General features: G+C 45.6%; 1 protein-coding gene across 1 annotated transcript in view; it reads right to left on the bottom strand.

Moving 5' to 3' along the window:
* Positions 1-20487, bottom strand: part of myo10 (myosin X) — a 273035-nt gene that overhangs the window by 41395 nt on the left and 211153 nt on the right. The window contains 2 exon segments of the mRNA XM_070436603.1: positions 1244-1358; positions 6043-6167. Coding sequence (XP_070292704.1) covers positions 1244-1358; positions 6043-6167 — 240 coding nt within the window.

Here is a 20487-nt window from a genome sequence, read left to right as displayed (position 1 = left end):
ACACTTCTCCAGCGTGCCAGTGGCCATCGAAGGTGAGCATTTGCCCACTAAAGTCAGTTATAACGCCAAACTGCAGTCAGGTCAAGACCCTGGTGAGGATGACGAGCATGCAGGTGAGCTTCCCTGAGACGGTTTCTCACAGTTTGTGTAGAAATTCTTTGGTTGTGCTAACCCACAGTTTCATCAGCTGTCCAGGTGGCTGATCTCATACGATCACGCAGGTGAAGAAGCCGGCAGTGGAGGTCCTGGGCTGTCGTGGTTAAACTTGGTCTACGGTTGAGAGGCCGATTGGASGTACTGCCAAATTCTCTAAAATGACGTTGGAGGCGGCTTATGGTAGAGAAATTAACATTCAATTCTCTGGCAACAGCTCTGGTGGACAGTCCTGCAGTCTGCATGCCAATTGCACGTTCCCTCAAAACTTGAGGCATCTGTGGCATTGTGTTGTGTGACAAAACTGCACATTTTAGAGTAGACTTTTATTGTCCCCAACACAAGGTGCACCTGTCTAATGATCATGCTGTTTAATCAGCTTCTTGATTTGCCACACCTGTCAGGTGGATGGATTATCTTGGCAAATGAGAAATTACAGGGATGTAAACAAATTTGTGCACAAAATTTGAGAGAAATAAGCTTTTTSTGCTTCTGTAAAATTTCTGGAATCTTTTATTTCAGCTCATGAAACATGGGACCAACACTTTACATGTTGCCTTTATATATTTTTTCAGTATAGTTAGGACTTTTTATTAATAGATTGCTTTGAGTCTAAATTTGGGAATTTAATTTGAATGGTTTGAACATGAATCTTTGTCTAATCCATTAAAGAAAAGTCAAACAGAATTTTTTATCCTGTCTCCTTATTTATCTTGGTTAGCCTATTGTCTGCAAAGGTAATATTTCATGAGGGTGATCTAAACAAGGAAACACTGATATACTGTATACTGTAGGTACACACAAACAAATCTATGTGCACAGACAGACACACACTCTCTCTCTCGCTTTCTATTGAATTCTATAATTCAAATCCCTTTGAATCATTACTATGTTAAGGATACACTGTATCCTAGGTTATACCATATCTAGCACGTTTCCCTTTTCTATGTTTCCTTGCCTAAAACATGGTAAAACATGTTCTAGGGAGGGGCCTATAGTCACCAGTTATCTTGTCATGTTCCCTGCAAACAATGAATGCAGCTAAACCTAATTTCTAGGCTAAAACAACRTTGGCCGGGTCATCTCTCACCTTGGTCTTCCCCATCTCCCATTCTGCACTGGTGCTGTCGTAGAGGTGGAGTAACTGGACGCACCGTCCCCTTGGGTCTTCTGGTGTAGACACAGTCCTCATTAACACCTTGTACCTAAGAAATGGATGGGACCGAATGGAATGTTAGCGTATACATGGCTCGGAATCAATTGGTCATAATACGCAAAATATGTCAAAATATAAACATTCACGTTGTCAGTTTTCGGGAGATTAAACATTGTTGCAGTTGCAAGCAAAGAGAGAGGGTGTGGTAGTTCATTTAAAGTAAATATGTGAATTGTTTTCGCCCCACCGTTAGCCAAGTTAGCTTCCTAGCTAGCTGGAGTTATTTACATATTCTTCACAGTTACTGTTCCTACACTTCTTTCCTAGCTACCATAACGTTGCATCATGCCTCCAAAAAGGACACTGTGGCTCCAGGTATTTTTTTACAATTTTACAATTGTGATGTATCCATTTTCATAATGTATTAAAATCTTCGGATGTAACTCGTAGAAGAACGTACTGTATTGTAAAATAATTGATAGTCAAGTGGAAGGAAAACAGCATACAATCGTCTCAGATAGGGCTGTGACATTTTGTCAGCCAGTGATTGTCATTCAAATAACTGCTTCACGGTAATTGACCGTTAATTAAGATAAACACATTTAGTATCTCCTGCTTCCATGCATAGGCTACAATCCACTGATGCGGACCTTTGGAACATCTACATTTTAAAAAGTCTAATAAATTCATTTAATATAGCCTACACCATCAYAATAAACCCATTATTTATTTTAGGCAGGTCTAAATAAACATTATGATATGAAGAAAATGTTTCATATTTCAGAAGAACAGAATAGCATATTCTGGGGCCTCCCGATAGGTGCAGCAGTCTAAGGCACTGTTATTACAGCCGGTGGTTCGATCCCAGGCTGTGTCATTACAGGCCATTACCGGGAGTCCCATAGGGCGGCCCACAATTGGCCCAGCGTCATCCGGGTTAGGGGAGGGTTTGGCCGGGGGGGGGGGCTTTACTTGGCTCATCGCGCTCTAGCCCTTGTGGCGGGCCGGGCACCTGCAGGCTGACTACGGTCGTCAGTTGAACAGTGTTTCCTCCGACATTGGTGCAGTTGGCTTCCGGGTTAAGTGAGCGGGTGTTAAGAAGCACGGTTTCGGAGAACGCATGACTCGACCTTTGCCACTCCCGAGCCCGTTTGGGAGATGCAGTGATGAGACAAGATCGTGATCAAATTGGGGAGAAAAAGGGGGTAAAAAAATTCWTCCTTATGTTGTTGGGACCTRACCTGGCTATGCCATATGGCTGTGGGTTACACTAGTTCATTTAGTAGGCAAGATTTGCTTCTAATTCCTGTGGCATATTATTTTATAGTGAGAACAATATAATTKAACATAACTGAATAAAATARWACAGATATTTTTCCGCAAATGATTTTGCAGCTATTCTGTGTTGAGCAGTTAACAAAGAAACAGRCCCTCCTGTATCATGTAATTTCCTGTCACGAACATTCTCAACTCCTATGGCTGGACGCCGCTCGGGCCTGATGGATGTTTCCCCGCCTTGTCATCTGTCCCTATCCGAATGGACTGTGCTACCTGGAACTTGCCTGCCAAGGAAGTCATCTCCATCTGCTTCTCCTCCTCCATCTTGTAGTGAAGTAGACAGAGAACAGCAAGAAGATTGTTCCAGTCAGCGCTGGTCCCATGTCACAAGTCGTGGAAGCCGACGGCAGCGGCATGATGCTAAGCAGACGGGAGTGACTGCGAGAGGTTCGGAGCAGATTGACATAAGCAATAGCTTTGCTGCACTGGTGCCTGATCTACCTGCCCTTTCAATGCTGGGATTGCCCGTGTCTGCGACGGCGGTACTGACTCCAACTACAGTGACACCAGCAGCGGCTTCGTCCAGTTCGGCTCCTTTCTCTGGATCTGACGGGGCACTGCCTGCTATGGGAGATCTGGACCAATCGCCAAGAGCAGCGGGCGTACACTATCCTGCTTCAACAAATTGTGTGAGGGTTAGGAATGAGCGGATTTCTCCTTTCCCTGTTCCGGCCGTTGTATTGTGCAGTTCAATGGTAAGAAATGTCTCAGTCCCAGGAGCAAAAACGTTGTGCTATCCAGGAGCAYGAGTACAKGACATCAATCAGCTGCTACCAAACGTTTAAAACCAGCATCAGGAAATTGAGTCTATCATAGTTAATGTGGGATTCAATGGCATTATGAAGGGCAGCTCAGAACAGCTGAAGATGGGTTTTAACAAACTGATTGGGTCACTAACTTGACACCAACAAACACCCCATAATATCTGTCCCTCTGCCCTCCTTGAATCTTGGCATTGAATGTTTCAGCAGACGTTTAGCCCTCCATAACTGGCTACGAGACTATTGCAGCTCTGTGGGTGTAACATTTATTGACATTTCTGATACCTTCTGGAAACAAAGCTCGTATTATAAGGAGGATGGGATCCACCCAAATCATTTGGGTTGCTGGATACTTTCACAGCATTATAAGGGTGCGTTGAGACAATGACTTATCAATGACCCAAGCCCAGCTCAGTTAATCCCTACCATTGTGTCCCTGAGTTGTCATAATGCTTCAGCAAATGTACATTATCCCAGCGGAGCTGGAGGACACAATGTAAGTAACCTAATTCATGTCCCTCTTACTGTCCTGAATGCCTCTGCTGATCCTACAGCTATTGTACGCAGTAATCATGTGCCTATGAATCAGATTTATACTATTAACACTAAGGCGGTGTGCCCTAGTAGGAAGTCAACTGTGTGCAGCTCCCCCCGCACTAACATACATAACATGAGCATTTCTACTTCTGCTAAACTTCCCAGTAAAGCAATGAAAACAGTCAAACATCCCAGAAAAGTGCTAACATATGTAGCCTAAGAAACAAGGTTAATGAAGTCAATAACTTGCTAGTAACAGATTACATTCATATTCTGAATGAATCTGTAATGAATGTAATCTGTTACTAGCAAGTTATTGACTTCATTAACCTTTGATGATACAGTGGTAGCAATACATGGTTATAACATCTACAGAAAATACAGAAATACCAATGGGGATGGTGTTGCGGTCTATATTAAGAACCACATTCCTGTAAAGCTTAGAGAGGATCTCATGTTAAATAGTGTTGAGTTAATATGGCTAGAGGTTCATCTGCCTCACYTAAAGCCCATTCTTGTGGGAAGCTGCTATAGATCACCAAGTGCTAACAGTCAGTATCTGGATAAATGTGTGAAATGCTTGATAGTGTATGTGATATAAACAGAGGGGTATATTTTCTTGGTGACTTCAATGTTGACTGGTTTTCATCAAGCTGCTCACTCAAGAAAAAACTTCAAACTGTAACCAGTGCCTGCAACCTCGTTCAGATTAACAGTCAACCTACCAGGGTAGTTACAAACAGCACAGGAATGAAATCATCAACATGTATTGATCACATCTCTACTAATGCTGCAGACATTTTCTTTAAAGCAGTATCCAAATCCATTGGATGTTGTGGTCACAGTATAATAGCCATATCTAGGAAAACCAAATCCAAAGGCTKGGCCTAATAAAGTGTTTAAGTGATTCCTATGTTGTTGATGTAAGGAATATTTGTTGGTCTGTGTTGTGTAATGTCAAGCAACTGCATTTGACACATTTATAAAATTGCTTATTCCAGTTACTAATAAGCATGCACCCATTAATTAAGAAAATTACTGTAAAAACAGTTAAATCCCCTTTGATTGATGAGGAACTGAAAAATTGTATGGTTGAGAGGCAAAAGGAATGTTAAATAAGTCTGGCAGCACACCCGATTGGCAAACGTACTGCAAATAGAGAAATCTTGTGACTAAACATAATAAAAAGAAGAAGAAACTATACTATGAAACAAAGATAAATTATATAAAGAATGATAGTAAAAAGCTTTGGAGCACCTTAAATGACATTTTGGGGAAAAAAGCGAACTCAGCTCCATCATTCATTGAATCAGATGGATCATTCATCAAAAAACCGACTGAATTAATGATTTGTTATTTGTCAAGATTAGCAAACTTAGGCATGACATGCCAGCAACAAACGCTGACACTACATATCCAAGTATATCTGACCAAATAATGAAAGACAAGAATTGTAATTTTGAATTCCGTAAAGTGAGTGTGGAAAAGGTGAAAAAAATATTGTTGTCAATCAACAATGACAAGCCACCGGGGTCTGACAACTTAATTAAGCCTACTAGAGAGTGTGTGCCCTCAGGCCTGGAGGGAATCAAAAGTAATTCCGCTACTCAGGAATAGTAAAGCCCCCTTTACTGGCTCAAATAGCTGACCAATCAGCCTGTTACCAACCCTTACTAAACTTTTGGGAAAAAATGTGTTTGACCAGATACAATGCTATTTCACAGTAGACAAATTGACAGCAGACTTTCAATGATAAAGGGACAATAGAGACCCATTAGCATTAGCAACTGGCCGTTAGCAAGTTTGGTAGGCTACTAATGACAATCAGAGGCATCAGAGCACAGTTTTGGAGAACCCTAGTTACCGTGACTCAACAGTCATGTGGAATTTGACTGTGGTCATGACTCCTGACTGTCGGTGTGGCGGTAATATGGTCACCATAACAGCCCTAGTTTCAGAGTAAGGGGTGCTGGTTTAGGATCAGTTTAGCCTTTTAGATAACTTGAATAAGAATAACTGGACAGGGGAGAGCTGATCCTAGATCAGCACTTCTACTATAAAACACTTGAACACATACGGCCCCAGCTCTGTACTCACCTGGTACAGAAGTCTTGGAAAGGTCTCCTGATGGGGAAGCCTGTACGGCGGATCTTTACCGTCTCCAGCATCCCTGAGTATCTGAGCTGGTTCAGCACCACCGTCTGGTCAAACTGCTCAGGCATCTGAGGGCAGGAAAGTGGACGCAAATAAGTAATACTGCGGTGGTTGCTTGGGCACAAAATGGCAGCCACATCGCATCACTCAGGCGGGTGCTGTACATACTGTTTTGGTGTGTTCTTTTGACGTTACACATTAGTAGTGCAGCAGATGAGTTGGCACACACCGTGCAGAGGGAAACCTTGAACCCAGTCGCTATTAGTTATGTCAATATAACCTAGTATTGACAAATCCAAAATGATTTGGCGCTTACATGCAGTCGTACTTATGTAACTCTTCCTCGATAAGTCGCTCAATCAGATGACGTGATACTTGTAGAGTGCTTTTTATAACACCATTGTCACAGGCAATATATCCGATGTCATTAGGCAACTGGAAAACCAGTTTCCATATGTGTGTGTTAAGAAAATACATACGTTTAGTTTGAGACCACCAGAGACACAGCCCTGACTTCTTAACAAATGTCACAAATTGAACAAGTTGAGTGATGATGTCCACAACTCTCACACAGACCCCTATTGTAAATCCTCCATTCAGACTCTCATACGATGCACATCTCTCATTCGTGAATCGAAGCCCTTTAACACGAAACAGGCACGCGCACACAGGCACATCTGTCATTTACAAATCAAAGCCCTTTCATTTGCTCGACCATTGAGAGACGTCTCCAACCAGCAACAGATACGAAAGCATTGGGGGAAGGAAGGGGAGTGTGTGAGCGAAAGCCTAGTGGAAGTCATTATGTGATACCCCTCACCCTTAACCTCAGTGGGCGTGGGGGGGTAGCAATAAGAGGGCGCTTTCATACCCCATGTATTGCCCCTTTTATTTCAATTTCATTGAAAGGGCAGAGATCTAGATAGACCCATTCTGGCCAAGAGAAGAAGTGATCAGATTCACCAATGGACACAGATCACTGGCTGAATGACGCGCCTGTAAGAGCAATAGGCTAAGGGGACACCTTATTAGCATAATTGTATTTGCATAATGAGCCGGACCAGCCGTCGTTGTGTCACAAAGCCCCGTGTCATAGGAAGCTGCCGTCTGACTCTTTCTTTCTTTCTTTTTCTGACTGACTGTCGTTGTCAGGTTTTGACCAACCCGTTTGTCTGTATGTCAGATGTGCTACCTCTCTTTGTATATCGCTCTGTCTCTCTTCCATCTGTTTTTAATTCTCTGATTTTAAAAAGCAGTTGGTCTGTCCGACAGCTGCCCTCTCTTTCTGTCTCTCTTTTGCTCTCCCGCTCTCTCTTCCTCTGTCACTTTCTGACATTTGAAACATTGCTTGTTTGTCAGAGAGCTGCCTCTGTTGTAGGTCATATCTCTCTTTCCCGCTCTCTGTGTTGCAAATTTTACTCTAATAAAGTACTCTTTATTTTCCCTCAGTCTGATTTTAAACCCCACAGCTGTCATTTCAGGAAGTCACAGTGGGCTACTCTCTCTGACATTCAGTTTCTATATCTAAACAGATAGTGAGTATGGGCTCAGGGAGAGCAAGAGCTACACCATGTATATGAAACAACTACTGTAGGCCTACGACATACTCAGAACTAACCCGGTAAAAGGTGCATTCTGTCTGTTTTGTTTTAATTCCCTCAGTGGGGGCGCTACATCCCTCACTTCAGTGGCGCTACACCCCTCACTTTAGGGGCGCTACATCCCTCACTTCAGTGGCGCTACATCCCTCACTTCAGTGGAGCTACACCCCTCACTTCAGGGGCGCTACATCCCTCACTTCAGTGGAAGCTACATCCCTCACTTCAGTGAGGTACCCACTCACTTCAGGGGCGCTTACATCCCTCACTTCAGGGCGCTACATCCCTCCACTTCAGGGGCGTCTAGCATTTCCTCAATTCAGGGCGCTACATCCTCACTTCAGGGGCGCTACATCCTTCACTTCAGTGGCGCTACCACCCTCACTTCAGGGGCGCTACATCCCTCACTTCAGTGGCGCTACATCCCTTACTTCAAGTGGCGCTACACCCCTCACTTCAGGGGCGCTACATCCCTCACTTCAGTGGCGCTACATCCCTCACTTCAGTGCGCTACACCCTCACTTCAGGGGCGTACTCCCTCAACTTCAGGGGCGCTAACATCCACTCCACTTCAGTGGCGCTACACCCCTCACTTCAGGGGCGCTACATCCCTCACTTCAGTGGCGGCTACACCCCTCACTTTTCAGGGGCGCTACACCCCTCACTTCAGGGGCGCTACATCCCTCACTTCAGTGGCGCTACACCCCTCCTTCATTGGCGCTACATCCCTACTTCAGGGGCGCTACATCCCTCACTTCAGGGGCGCTACGCCCCTCACTTCAGGGCGCTACGTCCTCACTTCAGTGGGCGCTACGTCCCTCACTTCAGGGCGCTACACTCCCCTCACTTCAGTGGGCGCTACATCCCTCAACTTCAGGGCGCTAGCGTCCCTCACTTCAGGGGCGCTACGTCCCTCACTTCAAGTGGCGCTACATCCCCTCACTTCAGGGGCGCTCATCCCTCACTTCAGTGGCGCTACATCCCTCACTTCAGGGGCGCTACATCCCTCACTTCAGTGGCGCTAACACCCCTCACTTCAGTGGCGCTACACCCCTCACATTCAGGGGCGCTACATCCCTCACTTCAGGGGCGCTACATCCCTCACTTCAGGGGCGCTACATCCCTCACTTCAGGGGCGCTACATCCCTCACTTCAGTGGCGCTACATCCCTCACTTCAGTGCGCTACACCCCTCACTTCAGGGGCGCTACATCCCTCACTTCAGTGGCGCTACATCCCTCACTTCAGTGGCGCTACACCCCTCACTTCAGGGGCGCTAACATCCCTCACTTCAGTGGCGCTACATCCCTCACTTCAGTGGCGCTACCCCCCTCACTTCAGGGGCGCTACCCCTCACTTCAGGGGCGCTACATCCCTCACTTCAGTGGCGCTACACCCTCACTTCAGGGGCGCTACATCCTCACTTCAGTGGCGCTTACACCCCTCACTTCAGGGGCGCACACCCCTCACTTCAGGGGCGCTACATCCCTCACTTCAGTGGCGCTACACCCCTCACTTTCAGTGGCGCTACATCCTCACTTCAGGGCGCTACATCCCTCACTTCAGGGGCTACCCCTCACTTCAGGGGCGCTAAACGTCCCTCACTTCAGTGGCGCTACGTCCCTCACTTCAGGGCGCTACATCCCTCACTTCAGTGGCGCTACATCCCTCACTTCAGGGCCGCTACGTCCCTCACTTCAGTGGCGCTACATCCCTCACTTCAGGGGCGCTACATCCCTCACTTCAGTGGGCTACATCCCTCACTTCAGGGGCGCTACATCCCTCACTTCAGTGCGCTACACCCCTCCACTTCAGTGCGCTACACCCCTCACTTTCAGGGGCGCTACATCCCTCACTTCAGTGCGTTACACCCCTCACTTCAGGGGCGCTACAACCCTCACTTCAGGGGCGCTACCATCCCTCACTTCAGGGGCGCTACATCTCACTTCAGTGGCGCTACATCCTCACTTCAGTGGCGTACATCCTCACTTCAGTGGCTACATCCCTCACTTCAGCGGCGCTACATCCCTCACTTCAGCGCGCTACATCCCTCCACTTCAGCGCGCTACACCCTCACTTCAGGGGCGCTACCCATCCCCTCAGGGCCTCATCCCACTTCAGTGGGCTACCAACCCCTCACCCGGCGCTTACATCCCTCACCTTCAGTGGCGCTACACCCCTCACTTCAGGGGCGCTACATCCACTCACTTCAGGGGCGCTACATCCCTCAACTTCAGGGGCGCTACATCCCTCACTTCAGGGGCGCTACATCCCTCACTTCAGGGGCGCTACATCCCTCACTTCAGGGGCGCTACATCCCTCACTTCAGTGGCGCTACATCCCTCACTTCAGAGTGGCGCTACATCCCTCACTTCAGCGGCGCTACATCCCTTCACTTCAGGGCGCTACATCCCTCACTTCAGGGCGCTACATCCTCACTTCAGGGGCGCTACATCCTCACTTCAGTGGCGCTACATCCTTGCACTTCAGTGGCGCTACATCCCTCACTTCAGGGGCGCTACATCCCTCACTTCAGTGGCGCTACATCCCTCACTTCAGTGGCGCTACCAACCCTCACTTCAGGGGCGCTACATCCCCTCACTTCAGTGGCGCTACCCCTCACTTCAGTGGCGCTACACCTCACTTCAGGGGCGCAACATCCCTCACTTCAGGTGCGCTTACATCCTCATTCAGTGGCCTACACCCTCACTTCAGGGGCGCTACATTCCCTCACTTCAGGGGCGCTACATTCCCTCACTTCAGGGGCGCTACATCCCTCACTTCATGGCGCTACACCCCTCACTTCAGGGGCGCTAACATCCCTCACTTCAGTGGCGCTACACCCCTCACTTCAGGGGCGCTACAGTCACCTCACTTCAGGGGCGCTACAATCTCACTTCAAGTGGCGCTACACCCCTCACTTCAGTGGCGCTACACCCTCACTTCAGGGGCGCTACATCCCTCACCTTCAGGGCGCTACGCCCTCACTTCAGGGGCGCTACTCCCTCACTTCAGTGGCGCTACATCCCTCACTTCAGGGGCCTCTAACATCCCTCACTTCAGGGGCTCTACATCCCTCACTTCAGGGGCGCTACGTCCCTCACTCAGGGGCGCTACGTCCCTCACTCAGTGGGCTACATCCTCACTTCAGGGCGCTACATCCCCTCACTTCAGGGGCGCTACATCCCTCACTTCAGTGGCGCTACATCCCTCAACTTCAGGGCGCTACAATCCCTCATTCAGTGCGCTACATCCCTCACTTCAGTGCGCTACATCCCTCACTTCAGCGGCGCTACTCCCTCACTTCAGCGGCGCTACATCCCTCACTTCAGGGCGCTACATCCCTCACTTCAGTGGCGCTACATCCCTCACTTCAGTGGCGCTACACCCCTCACTCAGGGGCGCTACATCCCTCACTTCAGTGCGCTACACCCCTCACTTCAGGGGCGCTACATCCCTCACTTCAGGGCGCTACATCCTCACTTCAGGGCGCTACATCCCTCACTTCAGGGCGCTCATCCCTCACTTCATCACTCAGTGGCGCTACATCCCTCACTTCAGTGGCGCTACCCCCTTCATCAGCGCGCTACCATCCTCACCTCAGCGGCGCTACATCCCTCACTTCAGCGGCGCTAATCCCCACTTCCGCTCATCCTTCAGGGGCCTAACATCCCTCACTTCAGTGGCGCTACATCCTCACTTCAGTGGCGCTAACACCCCTCACTTCAGGCGCTACAATCCCTCACTTCAGTGGCCGCTACATCCTCACTTCAGTGGCGCTACACCCCTCACTTCAGGGGCGCTACACCCTCACTTCAGTGGCGCTACCACCCCTCACTTCAGTGGCGCTACAACCCTCATTCAGGGGCGCAACATTCCTCACTTCTGAGTGGCGCTACATCCTCACTTCAGTGGCGCTACACCCCTCACTTCAGGGGCGCTACATCCCTCACTTCAGGGGCGCTACATCCCTCACGTCAGGGCGCTACATCCCTCACTTCAGTGGCGCTACACCCCTCACTTCAGGGGCGCTACATCCCTCACTTCAGTGGCGCTACACCCCTCACTTCAGGGGCGCTACATCCCTCACTTCAGGGGCGCTACATCCCTCACTTCAGTGGCGCTACACCCTCACTTCAGTGGCGCTACACCCCTCACTTCAGGGCGCTACATCCCTACACTTCAGGGGCGCTACGCCCCTCACTTCAGGGCGCTACGTCCCTCACTTCAGTGGCGCTACATCCCTCACTTCAGGGGCTCTACATCCCTCACTTCAAGTGGCGCTACGTCCCTCACTTCAGGGGCGCTACGTCCCTCACTTCAGGGGCGCTACGTCCCTCACTTCAGTGGCGCTACATCCCTCACTCTGGGCGCTACATCCCTCACTTCTGGGCGCTACAATCCTCCTTCTGGGCGCAACATCCCTCACTTCAGTGGCGCTACATCCCTCACTTCAGGGGCGCTACATCCCTCACTTCAGGGGCCGCTACATCCCTCACTTCAGTGGCGCTACATCCCTCACTTCAGGGGCGCTACATCCCACTTCAGGGGCGCTACCATCCCTCACTTCAGGGCGCTACATCCCTCACTTCAGTGGAGCTACACCCCTCACTTCAGGGGCGCTACATCCCTCATTCAGTGGCGGCTACCATCCCTCACTTCAGTTGGCGCTACATCCCTCACTTTCAGCGGCGCTACATCCCTGCACTTCACTTCAGGGGCGGCTACTCCTCACTTCAGTGGCGCTATATTCCTCACTTCAGTGGCGTTACATTAACACATTTGGCCAAAAGGCAAAAAAATTATTAAATAAATTCTTATAGACCAGAAGACCCACAACCTCTTTACAAAAAAGTGCAGGGTCAGCCCTTTTGCCCGTCAATTAAAGTGACATATTGCACCTTTAAAAATCTAGCATGTGAATGTAAATCTAGATCCAGAATCTTCCAGTCAAAGTTCCCAAACTTGAATCAGTCAATCCATAGGCATGATTACAAACAAGCACAACAGCATCAGCCACGGCCTCTCTCTCTCTGAAGGGAACGTATAGTCTGAGAAAGCAAAAACCTTATCTTTTCACACCAAATGTCTCACCAAARACAGAGCTGGTCATTCAGTTGGACAAAAGAGGGTGTGTTCAGGTGGTCGTGGGGGTTGGGAACTCTGAGGGAAAAGTCAAATACGGACAAGAGAGAGGAGAGAATGTCCCCCCCCCCTCACAAATCATCATACGTAGAGCAACAAAAAGCTGAATTATTAGTATACATACAGTATTATATCAATTATTGTAAATAGAATCAATAAGAGAATCCATCATATCAGTTGATGAGAATATCAATAGGTATTTTCTTTCTGTAAATAACCCAAAAAATCAAACATGGGTAAAAAGTAGGTTTGCAAAAAGCATCACACATATAAATTGTGCATTGTTTAAACTAACAGTGTCCCAAAGAGCAGTGCATTTCAAAGGTTCAGAGATGAATAATAGAGTGAGCTGTGGTGACACCTCTGTTTGTCACATTTTTATCAATCTCCTTATCAATTAATTTTGGTCATGCCGTGAGCAAAATCAATGAACTGCAACAGCACACAACCAATACACAGCTAATAATGACACATAATTGGCAATATCAGAAGAGTTGTCCCTTTCGCCAGGCAATCAAATGCTGTGTCCTCGCCAAAAAATGCTAGCCCTAGATAATGAATGTGATGGCACGACAATCAATAACCATAGCTAGCAAATGCAACAAGAAACCCCTTCGCCATGCCAACACTGTACCGTGCACCTTTTCAGTCTTCCATTTCCACTCCACCACGAAAGCCAATCTTTCAGGTAAAACATACTCCAGTACCACAAACAAAGCCTAATGCACACGAGCCGAGCGATAACACTTTCCATTTAAACTACATTGCCTCTTACCATGCAATGCAGCGTAGTCTCTCATTCCATCTCTAACAATAAGCCAAGAGTTCCGTATCAAGGCAGAGAGAAAGATGACAGAAGTTCCTAAAACCTGGGTCTCTCTCTCCAACACACACACAAGATTAAACACAAGCAGAGAATGAACAAAGCCTTTTGCCAGCTCTGCTCCTCTTTATGTGTGTGGGCGGTTACCATGGAGATGCATCCCATGCTGAGGCTAATTTGTATGGGCGGCCACTTGTAGGGACTATTGGGGAGGGTGGGGAGAAGTGTGTGTGTATGTGTGAGTGAACATTTTTGTGCCTGTGTGTGTGTGTTCTATATAAGTACATATGTGTGTGTGCATGTCTTTGCCTGTGTGTTTGTGTGTGCGCACAGGGGGGGAAAGGGAATACTGGACAAAAGCAGTGCACTCTGGAAACAAGAGGAGCGGGCATCCGGGAACAAAAGCTGTTTATTTTCAAACATGGTTGACTATGTTCCAATATCCACACTAGCATACCCACGTAGAATGAATCAATGTATTGGGCAGGCATTGAAGCCATGGAACACTTTATTTTGCAACGCGACCCAAACGAGTTACCCTCCAGTGCATGCATTGTAACATTGTCTGAAATAGTACTCACACATAACTATTTCATGTTTCAAAACAATTTCTTTATCCAGATTAAGGGTACTGCTATGGAATCCCCCATGGCTCCTAACTATGCTAATTTGTATGTGGGTTACATGGAGAAACAGTCAATTCACTAAGATCTACATGGATATTATGGCGGAGGTGGGCAATGTTTGTTCCCTTGGACTGTAGGTGTTATGCAGTGAAAACTCTTTTGAATCTGCTGGGGACTAACACGCTATTAAGTGTACGATCTGCGACATGTTTGCAGATGTCAAGGGCAAAGGTCAGATGGATACCTTCATGTGTGAAAAATGTATTGAACTCGATGCAGCTAAAGAAAGGATTATTGAACTGAATAAGGCTTGAACTGTATAAGGATTCTTTGAGACTATCGGCATCTTTAAATGCTTCCTATCAAAACATCCAAGAGGATTATAATGGGACCTTCCTGGGATATGATCCGTTTTCGCCATTGTACCCCTCTACTAGCTTGAACCAGATAATGTCTGCTCATTGTTCAACTCCAGGTGAGTGTGAATTGATGTGTTTTCGGAACCAGAAAGAAGGAGAAGAATCGTTCTCGGCGCGCCTGCCTTGTTACCCTGCGTACGGACTTAAGACTCAAATCGCTTTGAGCCCCTGTCCCGTCTGTCTTCTACCGGGGACGTAGATGTTCCCTCCATGGCTGTGAAAGCTACTGTCCTAGTGAATCAACTGCTTGGACCCCTGTGCCCCTCCTCTGGCTGTTGCGGCCTGCACACAGCGGGCGGTTCAGCGGCCCTCCTCTCGGGTAAGTTATGTGGCTCTGGCCTCTCAATCTGCTACGAGACATGGCAGAGGCCGGAACATTTCGGCGATTGTGATAGTTCAATGGTGCACATTATTCTGTACCTGGGGCAAGGACTGTGTTTTCCTGGGGCAAAAGTTTAGGATATCACCAGGTTGCTTCCTGAGGCTGTGCGTCAGTCACCGGGGRMWGATACTGTTATAGTTAATGTGGGGTTGAAAGACATTAAGTTGGCTAGATCAGAGCAGCTTAAAAAAAGATTTTATAGACCTTGTTAACAAGCTGAAAGACTTAAAGAAGTGTCCGTTCATCTCTGGCCCTCTTCCTCTGCTTGGTCATAGAAGTCATAGAAGCACTCCATGACTGGCTGAAAGTCTACTGTCTATACGCAGGCATTACTTTTATTGACAATTTTGATACCTTTTGGAAACAGGAGATGCATTTCAGGGATGATGGAATTCACCCAATTCACCTTGGCGCGTGAACACTATCTAATCAGTACAAGGCAGCTCTAAGAAATGGATTCTTATGGTCTTTTACTAGTCCTGCTATGGCTAGAAAGGAGGGTACTGCCATTAGCACTTTTACTAATTTGCATCGTAAAATGAAGCCGCTGCTGTCTCAGGTAATCCCTACTATAATTACATCTCAATGCCCCCAGCAAACAGCGATAGATAAGCAACATGTAGGGCGGATTGAGGTCAATTTTAACAATTACATTTTCATTACTATGCAGCCTTTTGTTATGAATAAWAGGTTGGCAGGTAATGATCTGGCTTTTATTGACACTGCAGGTGATTTCAAAGCCAAAAATKGTTTGAAATTCATACACCTAAAGGTGGTGGTGTTGCTATCTATACAACAAGTTACCTTTCTGTGTCTCTTAAAGGCTACTTCTAGTCCTAAACTATTTTAATTTCTAGTTTAAATCTTCAACTAGGTTCTAATTCTAAAGTAACTCATCTGGGAGTCTACCGCCCTCCCTCCACTAAGAAATGGTTGTTAACTAGTCTCACTGACTTAATAGCTTATTTTCTACTTCTAAAATGTTTGTCAAAGGTGACTTTAACCTGTCCTGGGGAAACCAAGACTCAGACTGTTTAAAGGATTTTTGTAATAACCTAAATCTCACTCAGTTGATTACCAAGCCCACACGTCCAAATCTGAGGGATCCTACTAAATAAACATGAATTGACCTTATGTTTACAACACTCCTGAGAAATGTGTGGCTAATGGTGTTTTCTCCTAGGAAATTAGTGGTCACTGTCCTATTGTTCGTATTATAGATGTTAGGACTGATAAGGCAATAAAACTACTGACCACTCAACTACTGACCACAACTACTGACCACAACCTCACAACTTCTCACCACAACCCCACAATTGCTGACCACATCTAGTGACCACAACCACACAAATACTGACAACAGCCACACAACTTCTGACCACAACCACACACATACTGACCATAACAACAAAACTACTGGCCTACAACTTTTGACAACATAACTACTGACCACAACCACACAACTTTAGACCACAATCACACAACTGCTGACCACAACTACTGACCAGCACCACACAACTACTGACCACAATCACACAACTTCTAACAACAACCACACAACTTCATAACATACAACTACTGACCACAACTACTGACCACAACCACACAACTTCGTAACACACAACTACAGACCATAAACACTGACCACACCAACTGACTCGACTACTGAACAACTCCTGACCACAGCCACACAACTACTGACTACAACTACTGACCACAACCACACAACTACAACTACTGACCACAACTACTAAACCACAACTACTGACCACAATTACTGACCACAATCATATCTACTGATCACAATCACACAATTCCTGACCACATCTATTGACTACAACCACAAAACGTATGACCACAACTGCTGACCATAACCCCACAATTGCTGACCACAATGAATGATGACAACCACTAAACTACTAACTACAACCACATGACTACTGACCACAACAACATAACGTTGTAACACACAACTACTGACCACAACTACTGACCACAACCATACAACTTCTCACCACAACCACACAACTACTGACCACAATACCACCACTACTGAACACAACCAAACAACTACTGACCACACAACAACTGACCACAACTCCTGGCCACAACTACTGACCAAAACTACGGACCAAAACTACGGGTACCACAACACACCTACTGACTATAACTACTGACCAAAAGTCCTGACCACAACAGCTAAACTACTGACCACAACCACTGACCAAACAACTAATGAAACACACAGCTACTGACCACAGCCACACAACTACCGACCACAATTATTGACCACAAGCACACAACAACTGACCACAACTCCTGACCACAACTACTAACCACAACTACTGGTAAAACAACCATACAACTAATGACAATAACTACTGACCACAACCAAACAATTACTATCCACACAAAAACTCACCACAATTACGGACCACAACTACTGATGAAAAGTACTGACCACAGCTACGGACACACCAGTTAAACTACTGACCACAACCCCTGACCACAAAACGACTGAACCACAAAATGACTGACCACAACATCTAAACATCTGACCAAAACCCCTGACCACACAACTACTGACCACACAACTACTGACCACAACCACATAACTACTGATCACAGCCACACAATTGCTGACCACACAACAACTGAGCAAAACTACTGACCACAACTACTGACCACACAACTACTGAACTACACAATGACCACAACCACACAACTACTGGCCACAACCACAAAACTACTGACCACAATTACTGACCACAACCACCTAACTACTGACCACAACTAATGAACCACACAACTACTGAACCAGACAACTACTTACCACAGCCACCAAAATACTGACCACAACTACTGACACTACTGACACAACTACTAAGCAAAACTACTGACCAACAACTAATGAAACCACACAAACTACTGAAGCCAGACAACTACTTACGACGCCACAAAAGTACGAACACAACTACTACCAGCAAAACTACTGACCACAACTAATGAACCACACATACTACTGACTAAAACTACTGACTACAACCACACAACTACTGATCACAAAACTACCGACTGAACAACACAACTAATGTCCAAAACAACACAACTACTGACCACAAGTACTGTAGGGCCCAAAGAACCTGCAATTAAACTACACAACTACTGACCACAACTACTGCTCTGGTCTGCACTAGTTCTGGTCCAGCTCTGGTTCTGGGTGTAGCTAGCTAGCTCTGGACGGCACTACTAATTATAACTACTTCAGTGAACTGTTCAAGCTAGGCCAAACCAACTTTCACATGTTCAGGCTATCCTATCCTATCAACCAACCCATCAATCAATAATTTCACCTACCTACTTTTTCAACTATAACCAGTCACCACCATTACTACTTTAAGGGTTGTGTAGCTGGTGGCAGCGAAGTCAGACACAGGAGAGCAGAACTGGGTAATAACTGGAGCAGTTTAATATATATATATACATATAACCACCGGCATCCAGAATAATAAAGAATGGGTACAAAACCCGTCGCATACCAGAAAACAATGTGCACAAGCACTTACAACAAACAATACCACACAAAGACATGGGGGGAACAGAGGGTTAAATACACAACACGTAATGAGGGAATGAAAACCAGGTGTGTGGGGAAACAAGACAAAACAAATGGAAAATGAAAAATGGATCGGCGATGGCTAGAAGACCGGTGACGTTGACCGCCGAACACCGCCCGAACAAGGAGAGGAACCGACTTCGGTAGAAGTCGTGACAACTACTGCAACCACTACCACAAACGTTCACATGTTCCGGTTATCCTAACTTCAAATTCTTTCAAACTTTTATCAACTATAACTATATAAATGTGTAAACATTTCCATAAAATAACCCACCAATAGTAACTTGTGAACTGTTCAAGCAAGATACAACAAACCAGCTTTAATATGTTCCGGCTATCTTAACTTTTCATCAACCTACTTTTTAAACTATAAACATTCATCACCATTACTAATGCAGACACTACCACTACTATAAAGTATTTCAAAACTATACATACTTTAAAACAAGCTAGAAAACACACATTTTCTTCAGGAAATGTACTGTCAGCCTATATAGTTAATGTATTAGATGGAGCTACCATCATATTTCTCTCCCCAAATAATAGCCTACAACTTCTAATCATTACATCATCATTCAACAAAAATCATACTTCATTCACACTGAACATTTTACAAATGTAAATTGTGCATCTATTTATCTGAAACCCACACCATGATTGACTCAGAGTAGCTTTGCTTTCCTAAGAGTGTTGTCCACATGATCCTGCTTTTTATTCCCATAATCCGACAGAAGATCGCTTTGTCCTGTCTTTCTTCTTTTAGTTTTCACACGCAACAACTCTYGTTTACAAATGTTGTATATTCCAAAGTAAAATGGTTGATATGTTATGTTGGTGATTTGTATGATTCCCAATTAGAGGCAGCTGGTAATGGTTGTCTCTAATTGGGGATCATATTTAAGTAGCTGTTTTCCCTCCTGTGTTTGTGGTATATTGTTTATGTGTAGTTGTATGTCAGCACTCCATTGTTGTCATGTTTCGTTATTCTTTATTGATTTGTGGTTCACTTACTTTAAATAAATAAAACAATATACCACAAACACAGGAGGGAAAACAGCTACTTAAATATGATCCCCAATTAGAGACAACCATTACCAGCTGCCTCTAATTGGGAATCATACAAATCACCAACATAACATATCAACCATTTTACTTTGGAATATACAACATTTGTAAACAAGAGTTGTTGCGTGTGAAAACTAAAAGAAGAAAGACAGGACAAAGCGATCTTCTGTCGGATTATGGGAATAAAAAGCAGGATCATGTGACAACACTCTTAGGAAAGCAAAGCTACTCTGAGTCAATCATGGTGTGGGTTTCAGATAAATAGATGCACAATTTACATTTGTAAAATGTTCAGTGTGAATGAAGTATGATTTTTGTTGAATGATGATGTAATGATTAGAAGTTGTAGGCTATTATTTGGGGAGAGAAATATGATGGTAGCTCTCATCTAATACATTAACTATATAGGCTGACAGTACATTTCCTGAAGAAAATGTGTGTTTTCTAGCTTGTTTTAAAGTATGTATAGTTTTGAAATACTATTAGTTAGTGGTAGTGTCTGCATTAGTAATGGTGATGAATGTTTATAGTTTAAAAAGTAGGTTGATGAAAAGTTAAGATAGCCGGAACATATTAAAGCTGGTTTGTTGTATCTTGCTTGAACAGTTCACAAGTTACTATTGGTGGGTTATTTTATGGAAATGTTTACACATTTATATAGTTATAGTTGATAAAAGTTTGAAAAATTTGAAGTTAGGATAACCGGAACAGT

This window comes from Salvelinus sp. IW2-2015, linkage group LG32 (genome assembly GCF_002910315.2).
Source record: "Salvelinus sp. IW2-2015 linkage group LG32, ASM291031v2, whole genome shotgun sequence".
In the NCBI taxonomy this organism is placed as follows: domain Eukaryota; kingdom Metazoa; phylum Chordata; class Actinopteri; order Salmoniformes; family Salmonidae; genus Salvelinus; species Salvelinus sp. IW2-2015.
This window is presented reverse-complemented; position numbering and strand designations above follow the sequence as displayed.